The 25,929-nt window shown below is 44.5% G+C and overlaps 1 protein-coding gene across 1 annotated transcript in view; it reads right to left on the bottom strand.

Annotated features, from left to right (window-relative positions):
* The window catches only part of ALK (ALK receptor tyrosine kinase), a gene marked incomplete at both ends in the record, with an annotated part of 722,458 nt that overhangs the window by 515,262 nt on the left and 181,267 nt on the right, over nt 1-25,929 (bottom strand). The window contains one exon of the mRNA XM_079720718.1: nt 8,307-8,432. Within this exon, the coding sequence (XP_079576844.1) occupies nt 8,307-8,432 (126 nt within the window). The remainder of the gene's footprint in view (nt 1-8,306; nt 8,433-25,929) is intronic.

Below are 25,929 nucleotides of genomic sequence, written 5' to 3'. Positions count from 1 at the left end.
AAAACCCCAACCTACCCAAAGTAGTTAAAGACACAGCTTTGACTTCTAAATGAAAATATGCCCAGGCCAGGAACTATTCTCCCCTTACACACACCTTTCCTGAAACCAATTAATATGACTTTAGGAATAAGAGGATTTATGGGAACATCCATACCTTTCTCTAAAATAGAGATCCTCAGGGGCAGAAAAGCTCCAGATTGGGAATTGAGAGACTCGAGTATACTCCTAGTTTGCCCCTGGACTGTTCAGCAAATGTTGCAATTTCATCTAGTGTATGTTTATTAAGAACCCAACCAAGTACAAAATACTGGCGTAAGTTCTGGGGATGCAAAGGAAACAAGATGCAGATTACTTGACCTCTAAGAGCTTATAGTCTAGGAATCATGATGATTCAGGGCCACACATAACTAAGATATGAAGAAAAGTGTGACATCAGACATGCAAAGTGCTGTGGAAAGACATTATATAACCTTCCTTGGGGAGAAAAATGGGAACAGTGAGGTCTACAACCTTGCAGGTTGTTCTAATTTGGGGTTAATTTTGTCACCAGCTGTGGGGTGTGAATGCTCACTATATGGTTTCCAAAAAGAAACTCTACTAAATATAACAGGCAGACTATCTCTTTTTTTTTAAAGAATGAATAAGGATTTTATTTTATTTTTTTAACGTTTGATTGTTTATTTATTTTGAAATTTACATACGGTAAAATGTCCTCATTTTGGCATACATTTCTAGAAGTCTTGACAAATGCCACAAGCTTAAAAGCCTTATTTCCCAAGTAAACCTTCCTATTAGGTTTGATGGTTCATCAGACCCAGGGGTATTGCACATATATACAAAACAATCATACAAGAAATTAAGCAGCACCATTCAGATGGACATTTAGGACCATCTAGGCCTATGATAAAAGTGAACTAGCTAGAATCTCTATGAGGGGCAGGAGCAAAGAGCTGGGCAAACTGTAGACACCCATTGGATGAGTGGATGTACAACAGATAGATGGTAGATTAGATAGATAGATAGATAGATAGATAAAAGTGACATTTATCATCTTCTCTACCTTGGGTTGGATAAATTAGACTCATCCATGATTGCTTTATTATGTGACCTAGTTTACACTTGGGCCATAAAAAGAATGAAATACAAACTAGGAAAGTAATTTGAGTCATAAGAAACATCTGGGGAGTCCAGGGTTTTGCGGAGTTGGTGTCACACAGTGGGATTCTTGGAGAATTTGGGGTGTTCAGGAAACAGTCAGAATGTTCTCAGATTTCAAGAGGGGGATGATACCACCCTAGTGGTATTCCATCAACTTTTTCCATAAGAAAAATTCCAAGGCGAAAGAGACTCAGGGTAGCCTGGATACTCAGGAAAAGCTCTGAGATAGAAGCAGGGACTGAGCTGGGCCTTGCAAGCTAGAGCAGGTAGAATCTAGGGAGACAGGTTCAAGGGAAGGAAAAACAAATTAACTGTGGACAAAACAGAATGAGAAAGAAGGAAACATGGGGGAAGGAGGACGTATGTAAAACAGAAAGGGTATTTACCAGAGTGAGGAAAGGCCTTCTCACAGTCCTTGTTCTTTGGGTGGCTTCGACACTGTTGGTGACTCCCAAACGTAAAATTCTTTACCCGTTTGGTTTCTGTGGCTATTCCACCTTCTGGTTCTCCTCCTATCTTTCCTATTTCTTCATCTCTGACTGTTTGTCATGCTCCTATTCTTCTGTTTACTTCTTAAATGCAACTTTCTGGATCCCTCCTGGGTCTTCATCCTCCAGTCACAGCCTCAACCATAGCCTATGCTAATAATTCTCTATCACACCTCTCTCCTCAAAGCCAAGACATGGATTTACAACTCTCTACTGGCCTTCTTCACTTGCATGTCCTGAAAGCACTTCAAATGTAACTTGTTCAACAAAGATCTCACCATCTTCTCCTCTCCCTCTAGACGTCGCGGTCACCATCTCTCCTTGCCAAATGTTTATCCTCCTCCCTACTCTGATAATGGGATCTCCATCTACTCAATTACTCAAGCTGGACTCTCCCACATGGGCAACCAAGTCATTCTCACCTTATAGTCAGAATCTCTCCCAGGTTCCCCTCCTGCCCTTCCTTTTCCGACCTATGCTTCACATGTAAGATCATATCTAAACCCTTAGTACACCCAGAAGTAACTGTTTCTCCAGGCTCATCTCTCCCAGACCATCTTTACCCTGTGTCACTGGGCTTGACCTGTTCCTGGACACCCCTTGGCACATGCATTCCCTCTGCCTGGAAAGCCCTTCTCACTGATCTCAGTGGTGCCTGGGGTCCAAGGCCCAGCTCAGCAGTCTCTGTCTCCAGAACATCTGCCTTCCTAAGTCCTCCGCAGAACTGTCTTTCCCTCCCTGTGTTTCAGGGAGCTTTGGCCACGCCTCTGTTACTGCACCTGTCATACAGCAGGCATGTCTGCCTCTTCCTCAAGAGCTCCTTGACTATTTGTATTTATCATGGCCATGTCTAGAGCAGAGCCAGGCATACAGTTGGTGCTCAAAGAATGTTTATATACATTATCCCATTCTCTGGGACACTAAGGGGGAAATGATGCAGGCAGATAGGTAGGGATGCAGAAACAACCCTCAGGAGGAGGTTGCTCAAGATTGGAGCAAGCTTTAGGGAGCCACCTGCCCAGGTGTGAGAGCTGAGACCATGTTAACAGGAGAAAGAATACAAGGCCAGGACACCACACAACCCTGAGTGATCCTTTCCACATTGTCTATCTGTTGGTCTGTCTCTGTCTCTGTTCCCCCATTCATCTCTCTCTTTCCCTTTTGTCAATTCCTTTCCCTGTCTGTGACAGTCATTTTAAATGGATCTCTTTTGACTTGTTTTTCCTGCTTTTGTGTCAGTTAGTTAATCATTCTTTTATTATCTTTTAATCTGACTTGTTTCCTTTCCGTTTCTCCTCACTCAGTCTGCCATTAACACAGAGATAAATTGTTATTTGAGTGGGTCTATATGTCTTTATTTTAAAGGCAAGGAAAGTGATCAAGTGGAGCATTTTAAACAAGTATCTCCTTGAAACACCTGAGCCAACTGCTTTTCACTTGATTTCCACAGACTGAGTTCATTGGTTCCCAGCAGGTCACTGGTCCTCAGGGTAACAGATGTTCCCTGCTCTCGGTCTGTATGATTGCTGGCACTGCTGTCCCCTTTGGGACTTAGCCTTTTTGGTGAATACGTGCAGAGCCTTGTGCTTACCATGTTGTAGATAAAAATACAGAGGCCAGGGCTAGGAATGAACTTGACTTCCCAGCTCAGTGGAGCAGGGCTGGGAAGAGAACACAAAAAGGCCTGGCCTATCAGGGCAGAGGAATTGGTAAGAACGCTTTCAGCCCTGACAATGGTCCACAAGGGATGCTCCCTTGTGGAGCTGCTTTTCACTGACACCAGGCTTTTGAGAGCAGAATGGCAGATCACGGCCAGCCACATTCAATATGTAATTTCAGAAATATGATCAAACTGACTTCCTGCCAGAGCTATGAAGCAAATCCCACGGCGGGGCTGGAGGACCTATTTGTTTTCCATTTTTGATTCTGTGGTAGGTTGATTTGTTTTTGTTTTTGTTTTTGTTTTTTTTTTTTGAGAGAGAGATTTATTTTACCCAGTCTTTTCAATCAAAGAAATTGATACATTAACAAGACTGGTGTTGGTGGTAGCAGCAGCAGGGGAAGTAATTAAAAAGTCTAATATTTCTTTGTTTCCAAAAGCACCAGTCCCTAAATTGGATAGGTCCCAATGGGCTTGAAAGCAGACAAAGTTTTAATAGAACTTTTATTTAAAGTCCAACAATGGCTTTGTTGTGCCCTGATGCTGAGATTTTGGGAGGAATCTTTCTTTTCCAGGATTCAATGTTCTGGACACTGGAGGACTGGAGGGATGAAGGATTACATTAGTTTACTAGGGTTGTCATAACAAAACATTACAAAATGGGTGGCTTCAAATAGCAGAAATTTATTCTCTCACAGTTTTGGAGGCCAGAAGTCTGAGATCAAGACGTTAACAGGACCATGCTCTGATGGCTCTAGGAGAATCTGTCCCATGCCTTTCCCTAGCTTTTGGTGGTTGCTGGCAATCCTTGGCATTCCTTGGTTTGAAGATGCATCATTCTAATCTCTGCCTCCATTTTTACATGGTGTTCATCCTGTGTGTCATGTCTGTATCTCTGTTTTCTCTTCTTATAAGGACATCAGTTATATTGGATTAGGGCCCACTCTAATCCAGTATGGACTCAACTTAATTGCATCTACAAAGACCCTATTTTAAAATAAGGCCACATTCATGGACACTAGGGGTACATTGAACCCATAGCAGGGACCAGAGTCTATGGTAGGGAAGGCAAGACTGCCCATGGTGCCTGGGGGGCCCTACATCCATGTCTAGGAAGAGGTGAATTACCTGGGATAGTCTCAATTTGGGGACATCAAGCCTAGGTCCTACAGCTGCCCACATCTTGGATATCAGATTGGTCATTCAGTCCAAAGACCAGGTTGTCCAGGGAATGAGAGCCCTCTCCATAGAGTGGGGACTTAATCTCTGAATTAACTTTTTTTTTTTTTTTCTGCGGCACACAGGCCTCTCACTGTTGTGGCCTCTCCCATTGCGGAGCACAGGCTCCAGACGCACAGGCTCAGCGGCCATGGATCACAGGCCCAGCCGCTCCGCGGCATGCCAGATCCTCCCGGACCGGGGCACAAACCCGTGTCCCCTGCATCGGCAGGCGGACTCTCAACCACTGCACCACCAGGGAAGCCCTGAATTAACTTTTTGATGTGGTAGAAAGAGCATTAGACTTGAAGTCAGAAAAGCTGGGGTCAGTCTTCTCTAATGCTCACCAGCTCCATAACTTGGGAGCACGGTTAATAAATGTCTTCAGCCCTCAATTTACATTTCTATAAAAGTGGGATATAAAATAATTTTCACCCACCACAATTTTATGACAAGCTTAAGTGGGAAAGGGGTGTGTGGAAGAGTTTTGCAAAGTATCAAACTTTTTTTTTTTCAATAAATGAAAATCCTCTTTCTCTGCCTCATCTGGGTAGAAACTTTGGTTATTCTGCTTTAAAAGGTGATCTGATTCTTCATACACCCAGAATAGGCAAACATGAATTAAAGGTGGGCAGGATATCATCTGCTTCTGTGGCTCTAGAACTCAACGTGATTAAAACCCCCAGTGGCCTCAATCTCTTAGCTACCTGCAGTAACCAAATAAAACAGGTTATTATCTGGGTAGGGAGTTGGAGTCCAATCCTTTAGCCAAGCCTATAAATAAGTCTTAAGGCATCAGAGCTGGATGATAAAAGGAAACAAATTCTTTCTTTAGATGTCCTCCCCCCCCACCTTCTTCAAAGCCTTGGGGGAAGAATGTGCAGCTCTGTTTGTTGATGATGAAATTAGCAGGCTCCCATCATTCAAGACAAGAGACAAGAAAGAGCTGGAATCTGATACCAAATGCCATTGAAGAAAATATATTTTACACAACATAAAAGGCCCCAACGTAAATTAGAAGAAATATGGGGAGACTTCAAAAAGGTAGGTCAAACTTTTTCCTCAAGCAGATAATTACAGACTGGGGTGAGTAAATCTTATTACCCTCTCTCCACCTCGTCTCTTCTCATAAAACACCCATGAAAAGAAAGCCATACTCAATTCAGGACTGGACAAGCTTGCCTGAGAGGAATGGCCTGCCACTGTCTATCATGATGCCTGTGGTCGGGTTGTTGATGCCTACCCTTTCCTCCCTCTCCTATCTCTCCCTCCAGACGTCCCCTCCCACCTCCACCCCAGAATGCAGGTGAAGACAGCCAGCCAGGCACCAAGCTCCACCACTCAGGGCCCGCATCGACTTGCTGAGTCTTGGTTACTTCTGACTGTCTGAAGAACTATCCCTTCAGGCAGCAATTTTCCAGTCAAATTTCTCTGCCCAAGTTTGAGGTCTTAAAATTAATGAAGTTGTTAACATTTCTTAAAATGTCTTTTGTGGCAGTTGAAAGGTGTGGATTTATCACCAGTGAGCCTGCTGGCCTCTTTGGTTCATAGAGAGATATGCGTTGAGCCCCGCAAACATCTTTAAGAGAACAGGAGTCTCAGTCTTCAGTTTGCTCTGCTGTGCATCTCAGGACTAGTCTTCAACCTCAGTGTCCCAGAGGTGCTCTTTGTGGCAATGGGCTGAGCTCCCTACAGGATTGTTTCTCTGGACAAAAAGCTCTGAGAGAGCAGGAGCAAGTCTCACTTATGTTTGTTTTTGTATCACCTCTAACATTTGGCACTGAACCAGGCACACACCAGTGGTGGTGGGGACAGGTGGGTCCTTATGAGTCTCAGCTGAATTAAATATAGGAAGAGATGAAAAGGCTGTGAGATTACCACTGCACTCAGTCAAGGAGCCACCAACCAAGCATCATCTATTTTCACCCTGTAAATCGGTAGCAATGATGGTGCTGACTCTGGCACCTTCACTGAGCATTTCAGCAAGGCCTGACCAATGGTTTGGGTTCCCTCCTCTGCCAAGAAGGGGAATCATGAGGCTTCTAGGCTAAAAGGAGCATTTGAAAGGAATCCTAGGAGTCTTGCATATCTATTCCTTTGCCCAAGGAGTATGCCACCCCACCCTCATTTTATACATGAGATAGGTGAGGCCCAGGGAGAGGAAACAGGTGTATCAGAGCCAAGCAGTGGGCATGTGGCAGTTTAAATAAGCTCCGGTGGTTTTCTCCTTTCAACCTGAAATCTCTTTCTAGATGTTTCAGAGAGAACAAATGCAATGTCCTCTGTGTCATGCAGGAGGCAGACCGGCCTGTTTTGGACATTCTGCATTTTATAGAAGTTGTGTAGATACTGAATGACTTTGAGAGCAAATTCAAAAAATGTTATCCAAAGACTGGTTCTATCACAAATCTGGTTTTATAAAGCAATAACAGTATAAAGGACCAGATATTTATAAACACCTGCCCTTATCCTAAGATGATACTCAGTGTCTGGCTTAAATAAAATCAAGAAGTAATTCTTATCTGGAATCTCCTGACAACTACTGATCTTCCCCTGCAACCGGGGAGGCTTAGCAGTATAGCAGGAAACATCCCAGCAGATTACAATTCTAAACTGCCCTAGAGTTTTTCATGCATTTATTTTTTTAAGTTTGAAATGAAGGTACAATTAATATGAACCAAGACTCACTGCTCTACGAATGAGGGACACTAGCAGGTGGAAGGTCTGTTAGGTGCACTTTAAACATCTCAGGCCCAGGGACAGAGACTGAGTGGTGGGAATAGGTAAATACGCCCAGATAGGAATCTAGAACTCAGTGTATAACAGGTTCATAAATACTTAGTTGAATCAGGCCTGATGAGTGAGTTCCATCCCTGAAGGCCTCTGCATTCATTTATCATGCACAAGCCTCTGAGTTTCTTCTGTGTGATGGGATAAAGTGGGGAGCAAACACAGATTTGTGCCTGCCCTCATGGGGTTCACCCTAGAGGAGTTCAAGAGAAGAAAAAAATGTCCAAGTTGAAATACATCAGCTCTCCTCCAAACCTGCCCTTTCCTCTGCAGAGGCCCAGCTCCTGTGAGCTATTAGGATGAACATGGAAGATGAGGAATGCTACACCACGTAAATATGGCCTCACCCTAGCAGTCTGCGTAGGTAGCTCCCTAGGAGAAAAAGTGAAGGGAAGAATTCTGCTTTTGTAGTTAGAAAATCCACTTTGTATGATCTTATTATGCTCAATTTCTACATCTTTAAAAATGGAATGGGACTTGGCCTCCTTACCTCTGAGGTTGTTGCAGAATCAAATGAACTGAAAATAATACCGAGGAACACGTCTGGGTACTTTTAAGGAGGTACCTAAACATAAGGAAATCACTTGAGGGGCCCCAGAAGACCCTCATAATAACAATCCTCTCTTCAAGAGATCACTATTAGAAACACTCATGGGTTAGAACCCTGTATCTAGAAAGCTACAGTCAAAAGGCAAATTAGCATTACATCTAATGATTGGTAAGGGGATGTCAGGAATACCACACACATAAAGGCTGGGGGGATGAGATATGGCAGCAACAAAGCCCTTGGCTTCCTCCAGGATACATAAGGCAGCTGTCAGTCTGGAGAAGCCAGTCCTGGGGGGAATGGTCTTAAATTGGGTGTCAATGGAGACTAAGGGTACAGAAAGACTTCCTCCCCGACAAGCCATACATCACAAGCTGAAACTCACAGCTTCTTTAATTATGAGATGGTGACTGTACAGCACAAATAACTATCAAAACATACTTACCATATCGGCTGCGATGAGACAGGAAAGGGAAGGAATCTTTCATTATCCAGGTCAGATTCCAGGCAAAATTATCAGGAGGAAGAGAAGGCAGGTTTGCTGGTGACTCCAAGGAGCTCTGATGGGAACCTGAAAAGACAAAGAGAACACTGATCTTTGCCCTTGGGATGTGTCTTTTAGCTGTCACTCATATTGCTTATAAAAGAAAATTCATAAAAGGCTTTCATGACATCAGTTGGAAAATGAGGGGAAAAAAGACTGAGTCACAAGTAGGTTGAATTGACCTCTGGACCTCACTGCACATTTTCTACCAAGGGCAGCCAGATTGAAGAAGTCCAAATCTTGTGACCTAGGCCATGCCAAAGATCTCTGGGAGATGAACTAGAAGCCAGGCTACTTAATGGCTTGGTCTAATAGCTCTATCTAAAGTCTATTCTGTTTATAAGAATTTGTGCAACTTTACAGAGAACTTTAACTCATCTCATTTAAACAATGCCTCCACTCTACTTTATGTTCCGACTTGTAATTTCATCTAATGTTGTTTGCTTGGGTTATTGCCTTATCAATGAGAGTGTTGAAACTGCACTCAGAAGTTATGAGTTTTGACAATTGTGTTATTTTCAGGAAAAAAAAAAGGCTAGGTGATGAGTTTTCCCATAACTAAGAGTCCAGGGAGCCACAAAGGATTAATGTTTCTGATTTGCATGAGAGAAAGAAGGGTTGAGAGAAAGGGAGCAAAAGCAGCATTATTCCTTTGCTTAACAGTACCTCAAGTGGGTTTTGTGGGGTGAAAAGTAATTATAATATATCTACAAATCAAATGAACACAGGCTGCATGCTCTTATGCAGCTCTTCCCAGAAATTCCCAACTCAATCACTATTTGCTAACATTTTAAGGCAGGCAAAGCTTTTTCTGTTAAAAAAATAGAATCAGTTTGATAATCAGTTCTGTTTAGGAGACAGACACGTAGCAAGACTGAGTGTGGGGAGGAGGCAAGGAAGGGAACTAGAATTTCTTCTGCAGCTTCCATGGGCGAGGCACCATGCTGGGCTCTTAACCCCCATAATTTCACAGTGACTCTCTGAGATAAGCATTACCATCCCTGTTTCACATATGCAACAACTGAGGTTCAGAGGGGCAAATGATGGAATCTGAAACTGAAGCCAGTTTTGCCTGGCCTCAGGAGGCCATGCTATACCATGGGTGGGCTGGTTTGCTACTCAGACAGTAATTGTTAAACCACCTGGACTGATTTCACAAAGAGGAAGATGAGGAAGAAGAGAAAGAATAAAAGGAAGCAACAGTAGCAGAAGCATTTTTTTAGCCTGTTTGCTTTGTAGATTCTTCCACATCACCTCCAGCACACAACCCTCCTTCAACCCTCTTTTAGTATCAATCCCTCTTCACACACTTTAAGGAAATAACTGCCCTGAGTGGCCACAGCAGACTTTTGTTTCCAGACTGCTCCACTGTTTTATCTACAGGTGCTGCCTTTGGGTAAAGCCCACTTGTTCCTGCCACTAGAACAGAATGGGCATTCTATGTTCTCCTTCCTAAAAGAAACACTCTTCTTTCTGCCTTCCAAAGATTTGAGTTGGAAGTGCTGGCTTCTGAGTACCTAGAAAAGAGTTTTTGACTTTTCTCCCACATCTGATCTAAAGAGATAAGAATTGAATTGGTTAGTACCCAGATACATCTTTTGCAGCATTTCTCCAAAATGGCTTAGAGGAATGCACTGAAAGGGGTCAGAAATTATGGTAGTAAGTTTCAGAGAGCAGCCATCTCATTTCACCCTCACATCAACTCTGTTTTATAGATGGGCAATGGGGCTGAGAGAAGTGAGGTCCAAGACCACATACATCTACTTAGGAGCAGGCTTGAATTTATTAGACTTTTAAAGAATTAATAATATTAATTGAGCACACATGGACCAGGCATTGTGCTAGGTGCTTTAAGTGTGTGATTACATTCACTTCTTAAAACAACATTGTCAATAAGTATCAATACTATTATTGGGCCTTATTTTGAGCCCAGGGAAGCTGAGGCTGAGAGAGCTTGGATGCCCTAACTGTGGCCACATGGCCAGGGAGGAGACCAGAGTCAACAGACCAGATTGGCCTGATGCTATTGCCCATGCTCCTTCCACCACCCTTCATGGACCCCCACAAACTACTGCATGGATGGTGCTTCTTAGTTCTCTACAGGGCCCTTCAGCATCCCCACAAGTCAATGGCTAAGGTCAGAGATCAGAGTATGCTCCAGAATGGGGCAACAGTGTGAGGGGTGTGAGAAGGCTCTGACAACCAACTCCTTGCAATAATCCCCATGTGATTAAAAATTGGCATCTCTATGTCTGCGTCATCAACATAGTTCAAATTTTAAGTAATTTTGAAGCAACAGGAAGACCAAGTCTAGGCAATATTTCCCTGTTTCAGAACGATGTCATTTTTTCTTAGCCATACAGTTTGGGAATGGTATTAACTTCTTCCTGGATGTGAAGCACCAAGTGGATGGGGCTAGACTTCAGGAAGCACTTATGAATCTGCGAGTGGGCACAGAGTGGCAGATGACTTTTAATATGGATAAGGGCCAGGTTATATATTCAGGGGAAAAAAAATATCTGAAATCATTCAAAAGGAAGGGCTCTGAGGGCTGAGTCATGGCCCAGCAAAGAGCCATGGGCATCACTGTGGGTCATTCCTAAAGACATAAGTTTAAACCATTTTATATCCAAAAATGCCAATAAATAGTTGGGCACCTTCAAAGTTAAATACTGAAGAGAAAGCAAGCATTTTCATCCCGCCTGTATGGGAACTCCCAGAATTTCTGCTAGTAGGTTGGGTTCACATGGTCCTCAGAGGTAAGTGGATAGTGATTTGCCGGATCAGGCTGGGCGAGCTAATGGAGGCGTCAACCAAGAGGATGAGCCTCCTCACCTGAGAAGGTGAGGACTGAGAAAGACACAGTCTACATGAATGAGGTTGTTTGCCCAAATCAGAAGCACTGACACAGAAATGTGCTCTAATTAAAGTTAATAGAATATGCATACATTTAGAAGAGAAAAAAGAAAGTACTGCATTTAAGTGCAGGGAAGAGGCTCTCTGCTCCCTTCACACTCCATCTCCACTACCTACCCCCCATCCTCAGCCCTGGTGGGAATGAGGGTTTCCAGCATAGAGGAAAGCTATGCCATAAGAAGCAATACATTTAAGCAAGAAAAAATCTGGGCTCTTAGGGACTTCCCTGATGGTCCAGTGGTTAAGAATCTGTCTTGCAATGCAGGGGACACTGGTTCGATCCCTGGTGAGGGAACTAAGATCCCACATGCCACGGAGCAACTAAGTCTGCGTGCCGCAACTACTGAGCCTGTGTGCCACAAGTAGAGAGAAGCCCACACACTGCAATGAAGAGCCCACTCACCACAAGGAAAGATCCTGTCTGCTGCAACTAAGACCCGATGCAGCCAAAATATTTAAAAAAAAAAAAAAAAGGGCTTCCCTGGTGGCACAGTAGTTGAGAGTCCACCTGCCGATGCAGGGGACACAGGTTCATGCCCCGGTCCGGGAAGATCCCACATGCTGCGGAGCAGCTGGGCCCGTGAGACATGGCCGCTGAGCCTGCGCGTCCGGAGCCTGTGCTCCGCAACGGGAGAGTGAGAGGCCCGCGTACTGCAAAACAAAACAAAAACCACTTGGCTCTTTGGTGCTTCCCTCTGTGAACGTGAGGATCAGAGTAAAATGGGTCTCACCAGCACAGACGTGTGGGGTAAAGGTGTGAATTAAGACCCGCTGGCTCAAGTAGAGTGTATCTTGGAATCTGGGGGAGAGAGACAGAAAGTAAAGGAGAGGGGAAAGTAGGAGCAAGAGTTTCCAGGTGCCCAAGTGATGGCCAAGACCACCTGAGGAGAAAAGTAAGGAAACGTACTCTGGACTGAGGGCATTACTGATTGGTTACAGATAAGATTGTTTTATGTTTTTCCTTTGGGATGGGAGAGATGGAGATGATATCCTGAGCCCTCTTCCAGGCACCACAGGGTGTCTAGGCAGAATGAAACCCCCAACCTCTTGACACAGCTTTTTCCACTGTGCACCACCCGCCTTGCATCCTCAGCTTAGATTCCAGTGTTCATCACTATCATAATTCCACTGTAATAATTCCCTTGCAAACAACTGCAACTCACTTCCTTCTTTTGTCCTTCACAATTGTCCTGAGCAGCTGAATGTGGTGGTAGGAGAGGAGGGGAGCAAAAGGGGAGGAGGAGTACACCAGATGCTGACAAGTCTCACTTTAAACTCATGACAACAAACCTCAAGAGGACCCTCAGGCAGGACTGCCCAGGAATCCTTCTGAATTTGCTAATGGGCTCAATTCACCCTCCCTCTCTCTAGACCCACTCCTTCCAAGTTTCTCTTACCCTTCAAGTTTCCAATCCTCCACCCCCACTCCTCTACTTTCTCAGCTAGTGAACTTGTTTCTTGTTTCATTGAAAAAAGAGAAACTAGTCTACCAACTTACAGGTATCAGTACCTATACATGCTACCTTCTGTCCTGTTGTAACAGATATGCTGTCTACATTCCTAAGCAGTGGCAGCCTCTCCACTATGGTGCTAATCTCATCACTTCCCAAGAAATCAGCTGTTGGAATAGTCTGCCCTTTCTCCTGCATCAACAATTTCTCCCCTCTTCCAAGTCAATCTCATCTGCAGCAAACATACACTATCTTAAAAAAAGAAAAGAAAAAACTTCCTTGACCACTCTTCCACTCTTCTTCAGCCATCATCCAATTACTTGCTCTCCTTCACAGCTAAATACCTTAAAAAGATTTGCCTATGCTTCTGTCTCTAGTTTTCCCCTCTCATTTTCTTTTCTTTTTAATGTTTTTTTTTAATTTGTATTTTATTTATTTATTTTTGGCTGCATTAGGTCTTCGTTGCTGCACGTGGGCTTTCTCTAGTTGCAGTGAGTGGGGGCTACTCTTCGTTGCGGTGCGCATGCTTCTCACTGCGGTGGCTTCTCTTGTTGCAGAGCACGGGCTCTAGTCATGTGGGCTTCAGTAGTGTGGCACACAGGCTCAGTAGTTGTGGCTCACAGGCTCTAGAGTGCGGGCTCAGTAGTTGTGGTGTACGGGGTTATTTGCTCCGCGGCATGTGGGATCTTCCCGGACCAGGTATCGAACCTGTGTCCCCAGCATCGGCAGGCAGATTCTTATCCACTGTGCCACCAGGGAAGCCCATCCCCTCTCATTTTCTTTTAAACTTAATTAAATCAGGATTGTCTCCACTTCTCCAGGTCAAGGTCACCAAAGACCCCAAGTTGCATACACAATGAACGAGCCTTGGTCCTTCTCTTACTAGACCTCTCAGCAGCATTGGACCTCACCGATCCTCCCTGCTTCTTGGATTCTTAACATCTCAGTGACCACATGGTCCTTGGTTGCCATAGTTCTTGCCTCCTAGTTCGGTGGCAGGTCCTCTCTACTCTTCTTTGCCAGATCCTCCTCATTTTCCGGGCTGTACAAAAGGAACATTCTCCACTTCCCAGCAGTAACTGCCCAGGAGATTTCATGGCTGAATATTGTATTTCATCACAGTGGTTTTAACCAGCTGACAATGATCAATGACCATGAATTTCAAGTGACCCCAGGACACCAGACCCTTCCTGAACTTCACTAAAGTCTCTTAACCAATGAACAAGGGACTTGTTTAACCAAGCATGTTCAGACTTATGAATTCATTCTCTCCTATGCAAAGTGCTGATGTTCAATTCTGAATTAGTATGACCACCATGTAACCCTCTTCCTAAGGCTTTAAAAACTCTTTTATTCCTTAGAGAACTACTCAGTGAATTTCTTGCCTGACATGTAAATAAGCTCAGCTTTTTTTTTTCTTTTTAAAAAACTTGATGGGGGAGGGAATCTCTGTTTTATTATTTGACAGTTGTTAAAAGTTGGGTAACTTGGGACATTTCTCTTCTCCATCTAAACTCACTGCCAAAAATGATCTCATACAGTTTCAAAGCTTTAAATACCATCTATATATTAATACTACTAAATTTATATCTCCAGGCCCAACCTCTCCCCTGAACAGCAGAATGTATGTCCAACTGCCAGTTTGAAATCTCCATTTTATTCCTGGGTAAGTATCACAAACTTAACACATGGAAAAATAAAAACTTGATGTCCCTCCACCGAAACCCCAGGTGTTCCCTATTTCAGATAGCGATGACAAAACTCTCCTGGTTACTTGGGCCAAAACCAAGGAGGAATCCTTGACTTCTTTTTCCCACACCCCACATCAGTTCATCAAACAATTTTGATGACTCTATCTGCATTTTGTCCCTCTCTTCTCTCCCCACATCACCTCTTACCCTGACACCTGCTATAAGCTCCCAGCTGGTTCCCTGCTTCTACTATTGCTCACCTTCAATGTGCTCTCCACACAGCAGTCAGATTGACACTCCAGCCCTGAAATAGCATTCACGTTTCTTGCCATAGCCTAGCCCTTTAAGGCCCCACATGATCTGGCCCCTGGTCCTCTCTCTGACTTCATTTCCAAACATTTTTCCCTTGATCATGGAGCTCCAGCCCCGCAGGCCTCCTTGCTATTCCTAAACTCGCCAAGCACACTCCCATCTCAGGGCCTTTGCACTGGTGGGTCTCTCAGCCTAAAAAGCTCCTCTCCCCTAGAGGCACGAGGTCATTTCCTCTCTCCATCCAGGTCTCTGCCCAAATGTCACCTCCTCAGAGAGAGCTTCCTGATCATCCTATAGGAAAATAGCACACCCCATTAACCACTCTCTATCACCTTGACCTGCATTTATTATTGCTTATATTTATATTCATCTGTTTATTGTGTCTCTCCTGCATTAGTCACTGCTATGTCCCCATGCCTGGCACATAGTAGGCACTCAATAAATATTTGTCAAATAATGAAACGAGAGCCTTTGAGAAAATTATTAGCTCTGGTACTTATTAGCTGTTTAACTCAGGCTAATCACATACTCTGTGAAAACTCAATGTCCTAAAAATGATGACAAAAACAAGAATAATGGATGCTTTAACAATTCTCAGGGTTTTGTACGGGCCAGATGAAATAATGCACACTTGATGTACTCTTTAAATATCAGTCATGCAATTCTTGAAATTTTATACTTCTATTTCTGTTTCAGGATCCTAAATGAATGGGAGTCTTGGTTCCTTCCCTATCTGAGGATCTAGGATAAAATGTCCAAAAATCAGAAGTGCTCCAGAAGATCTGCTTCTCTATTATTCACTAGTTAATTATTAACTCTGCCAACTGTCCACAATCTCTGCTACCCCAATTTCAGCCAACTGGCAATGTCTCTATTTTCAGTGTTTATTTTTATATGTCTCACTGTGCGTCTGTTTATTTCAAAGTCAATGTACATATATAGTGAATATATCATACTTGCATCGGCATAAATAATAAAGAGCTATACGTGTGTGATGGTTATTTACATGAATGCCCTGGGTTCACTAGCAAGCATGTTTTACAAACCTCCATCAATAAAATGTAAAAATGCTTCTCTTCTAAACGCTCCTTGGAACTGCTCCTGCCTTGCCTTGTACACATTTCACTTATTTATTTCCCTCTCAACAATGAAACAATCAGTGACAGCCTGCTAGTTTCCCCCCTTATTTGAAAACACACTTAATAATGCATTCTTTTACAATGATTTTGTGTCATACGAAGCAAAGCTTAATGTGACCAAATAAATAGCTGTCCAGATGTCAAACAGCAGTGAGCGGGCACAGCAGGGCCCAGTGCACAGGAGAGGCCTCCTGCCTGGGATTGGCAGCCCAGGGAAACAGTTTCAGTATTCACGGGGCTGATCCCACACCTGTGCAGCCAAAGAAACCTTCTCAGTGAATTTACATGACTACTAGAGTCAGCGGTGATGTTGGAGTTGTGACAGGCAGTTCATTTAGTCTGAAAAACAGAGATGTGATTTTCAGACAGAATAGGGAGAATTAGCAGATGTGTCCTTTGTCCTAAACACAAAGACCTCCCCACACCTTCTCCAGGCCTGGAAATTGAGGGGGCTGAACTAGCGGTTCACTAAGCTCTTCTCCAGTTCACACAGTCAATTCTCACGGAGTTTGCTTTCACAGTTCCTTCCAGCTGGCTCATTCAGAGAGGAGCTATTAGTGTCAGGGAGGAATGTGAATGGGAACTAAAAGGCCCCCACTCCACCTCACTTTTCACTAAACCCCACTCCCCCCTGCCAGGAAGGTTCGTGCTCTTTCTTGGCAGCTCAAGTCCTGAAGCAAAAATTATTATTTCTCATAATGTTCTCTTGTACCATTGAAAGGCATAGTTTCAACACATGTTCCTTGCCTCTCCCCGATCCCAAAAGGACCTGTGTATAACTACTGAGTTCATTCAGCGGTGAACCCCATCTGTCAGTCAATAAAAGCAGGCATTCCTTCCCAAGGCATGGCATTAAGGAATATTGACGCAACACAAAGGAAATTGTCAGCATGGTTCTAGCTCTTGGGGATTGGTTACCTGCAGGGTATATTAGACCCAAACGAGAAAGGGAATCACAAAGAGGCTGCTGCAGAAATGGCTAAAATGTGTACATTTGAAGCCATCACACTTTGGCCACTACTTGCTTTTTCGTCCTTATTTCCCACTCAGAATCCTTTCACATTCTATGGTCTCCATTACACGAAGTCTCCAATCTTTTGCCCAAGCTGATCTCTGCCTAGAACGTCCTTCTTGACCTGCTGCTTTCCTAAATTCTACCCTTTCTTACAGGCTGAAACCGAATCCCTTCTTCTCCAAGGTTTCCCATCTTTCCTGAGCTGGAGCCCCATCAAAGCAGTTGAGCTGGGATCTGGAGTGGCCCAGAACAAAATCTGACTGGCCTTCCTCCTCCTTAACCATTACAGCTTATTGCCACCTAGGAAGGTGCCATTAGACCATTTATCAAACAGGCTGTTCAAACTACCTTGGTTGTTTAGGACAATGAAGTATAATAGTTTATTAATTTCATTCACAAGTCTCAAGCTCATAGACTTATAAGAAATTAGCAAAAACATTTCATGGAGGCTGTTGTTCTGTCTCATGTAGTATATGCTTTCCAAGGTCAAGGTCAGGGCCAGATCAGGGGCATAGACCCCAGGTAACCCCTGATACCATGTCTGTGTAGGCCATCAGTGACTCATAATTCATGGTCAAAGCCAGACAATGAAGGTAATACGACATTCAATGCTGCCCCTTTAGAGTTTGTGTCCCAAGTCACTACATTCTGACCTATCTAGAGATGACCTCAGTGTCCCAAGAAAGAGCTCCTGACTGGCCTGTGAGCCTGCAATGTCTCCTCTTGCCGTGGAATTCCTGCTCCAGGTGTGCTTGGTCACTAGTCCTACCTACCTAGGCCAGGTAGACTCACTGGCTTCTGGTAGTAGAGGAAGACTAATTGGCATTTGTACTAAGCCAAGAGTGCAACAAAGAAGGTATCACTCTCCAGGTAGCCTGATGCTTCACACACACACACACACACACACACACACACACACACGCACTCCTCCCAGGCCGGAGTGCTTCCATTAGCAGGGCAATGTGACCCTGTGTTCTGGGTCCGTTTCTGTGGCTTGTTCATACTCTCTTTATGAAATTTCCTCCACTGTGATCTCGAGCCTATCTTCTCCCCCCAAAATACACTGACTAGAATAATAATCAAAAGGAAGACTTTGAACTGCCACCAGGCCTTTCATTTTGTGATCTCAGAGAGCTTTACCAGGCACTAAATAAGTAATGTACCACAAGCGACATAAAGCCCAGGCAGCCTAGGGAACAAGTCCCTCAATGAAGGACCCTTCTCTTTCCAGGTGAGGGAGTGCCTGTGGGGACAGCTGCCCACCAGCAGGCCCAGTAGTCTCTGGCTGAGTTGGACAAGAAACTACAAACTATCCATAAACAACTAGTCTTCTCTTGACCTGATATTTCTAGTTAGGAAGTGACAATAACAAGGGTGACCCCTGGGGAGGGAGGGCATGGCCCATTTACACTAGAAGACGTGACCTCCAGCGTAGAGGAGTGGATCCTAACTACTTACACAATCACTGTGGTTTATGACTTACTGATGCCTTTCAGAGCCTTTCACTCTCATAATCCTTACAATAGTCTGATTAGTTAACCCCTTTTACAGATGAGAAGATTGAAACTCAGAAAGCACAACTGCCCTACCCAATGTCACATAGTGAGAATCATGATAGGACATTGGACTGAAGACCCTGATATATGGACCAACCAGAAATGCCACTCCTCAACACAGACCTCTTGGAGATGATGTTGATTGCCCTGGAGAACAGTGACAGTGTGTTAAACACAGAAGAAACACTGATCAGATTGCAGGTGCCTGAAGCATTCTCCTAACTGAGGACGATAGAATCCCTTCAGGTCAACCAAGAAGGTGACCTAGAAACACACACCTTCAGTCAGGGCAGCTGGCTCTCCAGGGCCTCAAGCTCAGCCAGCACTGTTTCCATGACAACCACCAGGTCTGATGCTTGGCCTTGAAATGGGGCCTTGGCTCGTCCAGGGAAATGACGTTCGGGATGGGGAGATGGAGAGGGGCAGAATACTTTCTAGTAACTTCCAGCCCTTTCAATACTTCTTTACCTACTTGTCACTCCTCTCATTCCAGAAAAAAAAGAGTCTATCCTCCAGGAAACCACACTTTAAATACTACTTTGCTCAGAACAAAGACTTCTCACCCATGGCTGGACACATTTCTAGAAACCGGAAACAGAATGGTCAACAGGCTGCTGTGTTAGATAGAGACCTGGGTTCCTGGGAGCAGTGATGTTACCGTGAGACCTTGGGTTAGCTACTTAAACATTTTTGAAGCGTTGTTTCTCTACCTTTAAAACTGAACTCATCGTGCTTTCCCATCCCACTTTAGGGATGCTCTGAGAATTAATGAGACAGTACATACAAAGCCCTCAGGCTCTTTTGAAGAAAGATACACCAGAAATCCTTGTGCTGTTACCAAAGGGCACTGTCATGATGATACATTTTAAAATATTCTTCACCTGTATTACTAAAATAAACTCAGCTTAAATTAAAACAGATAAGCCAATAATCTAATTTGCTTCTCCCTGTTCTGGTGCTGCATTTCCCTCTTGCTTCCATTCATCTTGCACTGTGAACAGCAGTGGTCAATGTTACCCTTGACTCCTATGCGGAGACCCAGGGCGAGAGAGTTGGGAAGGATTGTAAATACTGTTTATGTATGTCTTCCCATCATATATACGAGGAAGCTGAAACACAGGAAGGGCCAGTGCTTCACCCAAAGTCACCTCATTAATGAAAACTCGGGAAACTGATCTTCTGACCCTTCATTCTGTGCCTCGCCTAACCATGGAAGAAGGGAATAAAGAAAGAAGGAGGGGAAAGAAATAGAGTGACATATATTTTGTTCCTTAAACCTTTAAACTACTGCTCTGTGCAATACTCTGGGATGAAAAAGAAAGTAAGGGAAAAGCCAATACTTCACGTGTGCCAATTATGCATACAGGCCCCATGTTGGGTATTTTATAACCACTGTCCCATGTCAATCTCACAATTTTCTCAAAGGGGGATTATTATCCCCATTTCTAATGAGACCTAAGGCTCAGAGAGATTAAGTAACTTGCCCAAGGCCCTGGAGCCAAAAGGGATGGAGCTAAGGTTAATTCATTTGATGAGTATTTATTGAGCATCTCCTATGTGCCAAGCTCTGCCCTTGACAGTTAGGATGTATTAGTGAATAGAATTAAACATCTCTCTCTTAAAGCTTACAGGCTGAGGAGCTTAGAGTGTGGTGGGGCAGCAGCAGACAGCAGTCCAACAACCTCACAAATCCTTGCAACATCTCAGGGTTGGTGCGTGTTATAAAGGAGAGATAGACGGGGCTTTCCTGGTGGTGCAGTGGTTAAGAATCTGCCTGCCAATGCAGGTGACATGGGTTCAAGCCCTGGTCTGGGAAGATCCCACATGCCGCGGAGCAACTAAGCCCATGCACCACAACTACTGAGCCTGCGCTCTAGAGCTCGCGAGCCACAACTACTGAGCCCACGTACCACAACTACTGGAGCCTGCACCTAAAGCCCGTGCTCCACAACAAGAGAAGCCACCACAATGAGAAGCCCGCGCACCGCAACGAAGAGTAGGCCCCACTCGCCGCAACTAGAAAAAGCTCACGTGCAGCAATGAAGACCCAATGCAGCCAGAAATAAGTAAACTTATAAAATAAAAAAAAAGGAGAGATAAATGGCCCTATGAGAATGTACAGAAGAGAGACTTGACTCATCCTTAAGGCCAGGGGAGGACTTCCTGAGAAACCGATGCTTGAGCTAAGGCTCTAAAGTAGATGAGTAGAATTAACTAGTTAAAGAGAGTGGGATGGGGAGGGAAGCCAAAGAGGGTCTCCTAACCTCTTCACCATCTCTCCTTTCAGGTCAACTAGGAAGGTCACCTAGAAACATACACCTGTAGTCAGGTATATGTTATGTCAGGCCTCTCCAAGGCCTCAAGCTCAGCTAGCACTGTTTCCATGGAAACCAATACCAGGCCTGATGCCTGCCCCTTGAGACAGGGTCTTGGCTGATCCAGGGGAAGCATGCTTAGGGTGAAATTTGTCAGAGGCCTGGCAGTCTGATGGAGGATGTGCTGAGAAGGAAACACAGGGGATTAGACCCCTCACAACTCAAACACACAGCCATACACCAAAGGGAAGGGCTAGGACCTGGTGTCTGGATTCCAGGCTCCCTCCCTACAGGAAGGTTGGCTAACAGGTTGAGCACCAGATAAAAGACAGGGGAATGACTAACAGCACAGGGTAGTCCTGCCAATGGGATGAAGCCATTCTAGGCGCCAGTTCTAGGTGACCTCCCTGGTTGGCTTGGAGGAAGTCTTGTCCTCAGTTAGGAGAATGCTGCAGGTGTCTGTGATCTGATCAGTCTTTCTGCTGTACGTAATTCAATGTCCGTGTTTTCCAGGATAATCAGCACCATCTCCAGGGGGTTCTGAGTGGGACTGTAGAATCGCTGGTTGGTCCGTACAGCAGGGGTCCTCAGTGACACCTCACCTTTCTTGGTGGCAAATAAGGAGCAGGTGCTCTGGACTGAGGCAGGCTTGTGCCTGAATAGACCCCTGCCCTCTCTGGCCTCCCATCCCATCCCACTCTCTTTAACTAGTTAACTCTACTCAATCATTTTAGGGCCTCAACTGAAGCATCAATTTCTCAGGCAATCTTCCCCTGACCTTAAGGATAAAATCAAATTAAGGTGTTATCAGTTGTTACAGGTCTGAAAACTGAAAAGTAAAGGGATGAAACTGCTCCCTTTAATTTACAAGAACCACTCTTGCATCCATCTACCTCCTAACGATAAACCCATATTTGCTTTCCCCTCACCATAGCCTGGGCAACAGCATCCTTTCTTTCCCACCACCATGTTTTATTTTGCTTTAAATATTAGGTGAAGAGAGATGAAGCACGGGGAGCGGCCTGGTGCAGCAGGAAGAGAGAGAAAAGAAGAGGGAGGAGGTGAAGGAAGAGACAGTGAAGAGACTAGCAATAAGGAATGTGCAGAAACAAGAAGAGAAGAAAGTGGAGAGGGAGACAGAGAAATCACCTGATATCTTTCATTATTTGGAAGTTACCAAGAGAAAGTTATTCAAAGTACCTCTGTAAAAAAGCCATAAAACACCTTGGGGAAAACATGAAAGTCATGCTGCCACCATACAGATGAGCACCCTGGAATTAGCTGCCAGAGCAATGTCTGAAAAGAGAAAATTCAGTGGCCCACATTGCTGCCTCCTGGCTTGCACCGCCTCCAAATCGCCTGACTCTGAAAGCAGAGAGCAGAGGCAGTAGTCTGGAGCCAGCAAGTGTGAAGGAATGTCGGAGCTGTTATTTGCCTTCATGCAGCAGATCCTGAGTGCATCTTTTAGAAAGATAATTTAAAACACTCTTTCAGTTTCACTATAGAAAATCCGAAAAAAAATCAGGAAGGTCTAAAGAAGAAAATAAATATGACCCATACCTCCACATCCAGAAAGCCAGTGTTAACCTTTTGTTAACCTATTGTTTTGTGACTTGGTTTTCACTTACTTATCAAGATAGCATTTGGCTTAAGGTCTGTTGAGGAGATGGAGTTCCTCTCCACCCGTGAGATCTGTGTCTGCAGGACTGAGAGACGTCATCTCCAGACCTGTGGGCCAGCACCAGCCAGCTCACACCTTGGAGCACAGATGCTAAAACCATGGAAACTTGAGATGCTCTCCACCCACAGCATGGGCCTGCAGTCAAAGGCAACACAGGACAGTCTTTAGTGGGAAGGTGGGACCCTGGCCTGGGTAGAGTTGAGAGCAGCTGGGATGTGAATACAGATAAGTCAGGGGATGCTGTGTACCCTCAGCATCACTGCACTTCACTGGGCAGAGGAGCAAAGAACTTCTGCTCCAGTAGATGCCTTAAAGAAGGCACAAGATTGTAGGAAATGTATTTCAGTGCTTGAACCTCAAGGATTGAAGTACTCTGATTTCATAACTTAGGAAAGATTGTTTTAAAAAGTGAAATTCCATCTTATTCTCAAAGGGACAGTCAAGGAGGGTAAACTAAAGACAGAGTTCTACCTCTCTGTGGCCAGTGATATACCCAACAAACATATGGCAGCTCTTAAAGCCCCTTCATATGCATTCAAGCCTTTGATCCTTACAATGATTGTGTAAGATATTTTTTAAAATCCCAACTTAGAGAGGAAAAAAGTGAAAATCAAAGAGATTAAGTCAGTGCTTCCTAACCTTTTTCTATATCATGACACACAGAGAAAATGATAATATTTGTATGGCCCACTGGGGTAAACAGAAGGCAACTGGCTTGGGGTGAAGGTGGGACTTCAGCCACACCTGGTCCACCTCAGACTCCCAGAGTTGCTGAGGGCCTCAATAGTTTGGTATCTCTGCCTGCCAGCTGGCCATCTACAACACACCCATGACATGGCACACTGTTGGGGAAGAAAGCTCTGGGCCAAGAGGTATGGCCACAGTCACAATTATGAGAAGTGACAGAGAGCGCCATCACCCTGCATCTTGCCCTGGGGACACTTTGAAACAAAAACAGAGATGTTAGCCACAGAGGAATCCGGGACTTACTCCATGGGCAGAGTTAGGAAAAGAGCAGGTGTGTCCAACACTGTGTCATCACCCACACAAAGCAGGTGATTTTGGTAAATAAGGGTCTTAAAGTTGGATCTGATAATGCCTTAGAAAATTCCCTGCAAGCATTTATATCTGCCGAGATGCTTCACCAAGAAAAGGGGTGAAACTCAGCTCTTTTCTCTACTCTGGGAAATTCAGAAAATAATTTCACAGGATGGTTACTGAATGGCCCAAAAGTAATGATTACAAATGACTGAGTTAACTGCTATACGTGGCCTCATCTGTCATCATAGCAGAGTCTTATCAGAAGTCTCATCAGAATTAGTGACTCATCATGACTGATGACATCTGCTGACCAAGCCGGCTTGGCTCCCTCCCTTGCCCCTTCAATCATAGTGGCAGGAGGAGCCTTCTAAGGTTTGAGCATAAACTCTGAGGAATTGCCTCTGGCAATGATTCCAGGAGTAGCTTCCAAGATAATGGACACTCTTTCTCCCCAAGACTTCCTAGGTCTTACTGTCATTGGAGATTCTGGGCAGCACTGGGACATGATGGCTACCAGCACATGTGTATAAGAATCTAAACCCTCTGAATAAAACCCTGCTGAGGGCTTCCCTGGTGGCGCAGTGGTTGAGAGTCCACCTGCCGATGCAGGGGACACGGGTTCGTGCCCCAGTCCAGGAAGATCCCACATGCCGCGGGGCGGCTGGGCCCGTGAGCCATGGCCGCTGAGCCTGCGCGTCCGGAGCCTGTGCTCCGCAACGGGAGAGGCCACAACAGTGAGAGGCCCACATACCTCAAAAAAAAAAAAAAAAACCCTGCTGAATAAAAGGTTATATTCAATACGAGTAGTTTACACTCAAGCAGCATCTATACAACATTAAACTTCTGGATGGGAAATGAAAATATTTCCTCAGTTCCCTATCTCCAAATGCAAACCAAAGGTTTCCATTCTCATCAGGATAGCATGCCCTGTATTGATCCAGCCCAAGAGAAGCAGCCAGGATTGAGAATTAAAAATATTTGGAGCAGATGAATGAAACACAAGCTAATTGGATACTCTACTTATATTACTTATAATTGTGTATAAGAAGGCACCTGATCTCTAGGGAGGTTCTGTCCATGACCTGGAAAGGCATTGTAGGAAGGTGAAGTCAATTCCCTACTAAATGCTCACACTCAGCAACAGATTAGCAGTGGGAGGGGAGGAGGCATCACTTTGCCCCGGACCTTGCACACAGGGTAAATAAACTCTAGGTTTTTTTGTGCGGGACACATCCAGAGACTTCTGGAATCCCGACACAGGTGAATAAGTAGCATATCATTTCCTCCATAAAATGCATTGCCACAATAGATAGAAAAATCAAATTACCCACTAAGTGACTCGTGACCCAGCCTAAGGGTATGAGGCTTTCAAATTCTTACCTAAACAAAATGAAGATTTGTTACATATAGTGGAATTTGGAGACACTTGCAAATAGTAGAAACTATGACTGTTAAATCTGCCACTACTAAGAAGTTGCTGTAGTCAGAATGTGAAAGTTACGGGAATAAAGCCAGATCCAAAAGCTACTTTTCCAGGTACACTGGGGTTCACTGGGGGTATGTTGGGGTTCCAGACTTTGAAACAAGCAGAGGAGGCAAGAATTGTTAGCACACACCCTAGAAGTTCTATCTGTGGCTTCCTCACTCTCCAGATTTGTAGATCTGTGCAGTTTTCTTGTCCAAGATAAGTAGCAATTATATTCACAATAGGGTTAACTCACCCATGAGGTGAAAAAACTGAAGGAAGGTATGTTTGTGGGTTGCTAATTGTTTGGGAGACCCCAAAAGTAAAGACATTGAGCTCCTGACCTTCCAGAGTGGATGTAAGTGGAATGGATATTAGACCAACAGAGAGAAGCTCCAGAATGAGAAGCAGCCTGCTAGTGAGAGCAAGAAAAAAGCTAGGAAGTGAGTAGAAGAAAATCCACTCACAGAGCCAATAGGAGAGCATGACAGCAAAGAGAGAGACATACAGCTGGCTAGTGGGGCCCTCACCCTGCTAGTGCAAGGGGGAACTGAAGAAGAGTTACCCAGCCGGGCTCCCCAGAAGTCATGTAGAAATTAGCAAGCATGGTCAGGGAGGACAAAACCTGATGTCACCCCAGCAGAATGAAATGGCAGCCAGGGCCCCTTTCAGTTTTGAATTGTCATTTTTTATAGAGATATGTGATAGGAGGTGCAGGTTTACAAAAGGAGCCGTAAACTAGATTAGGAAGAGGATGCCAGATGGGGAGTCCCAGATGGTACCATATCATCTTGGAGTTTAGATCATGGGCTTAGACATGAGACTGACCTGAAATCAACTCACAGCTCCAACACTTACTACCACCAGGGTGACCTCAGGCAAGCTATTCAACTTCCCTAAGCTTCGCTTTCCTCATCTGTGACGTGGGAACAATAATAGGCT

Source organism: Hyperoodon ampullatus (assembly GCF_949752795.1).
Source record: "Hyperoodon ampullatus genome assembly, chromosome: 15".
Classification (NCBI taxonomy): Eukaryota; Metazoa; Chordata; class Mammalia; order Artiodactyla; family Ziphiidae; genus Hyperoodon; species Hyperoodon ampullatus.
This window is presented reverse-complemented; position numbering and strand designations above follow the sequence as displayed.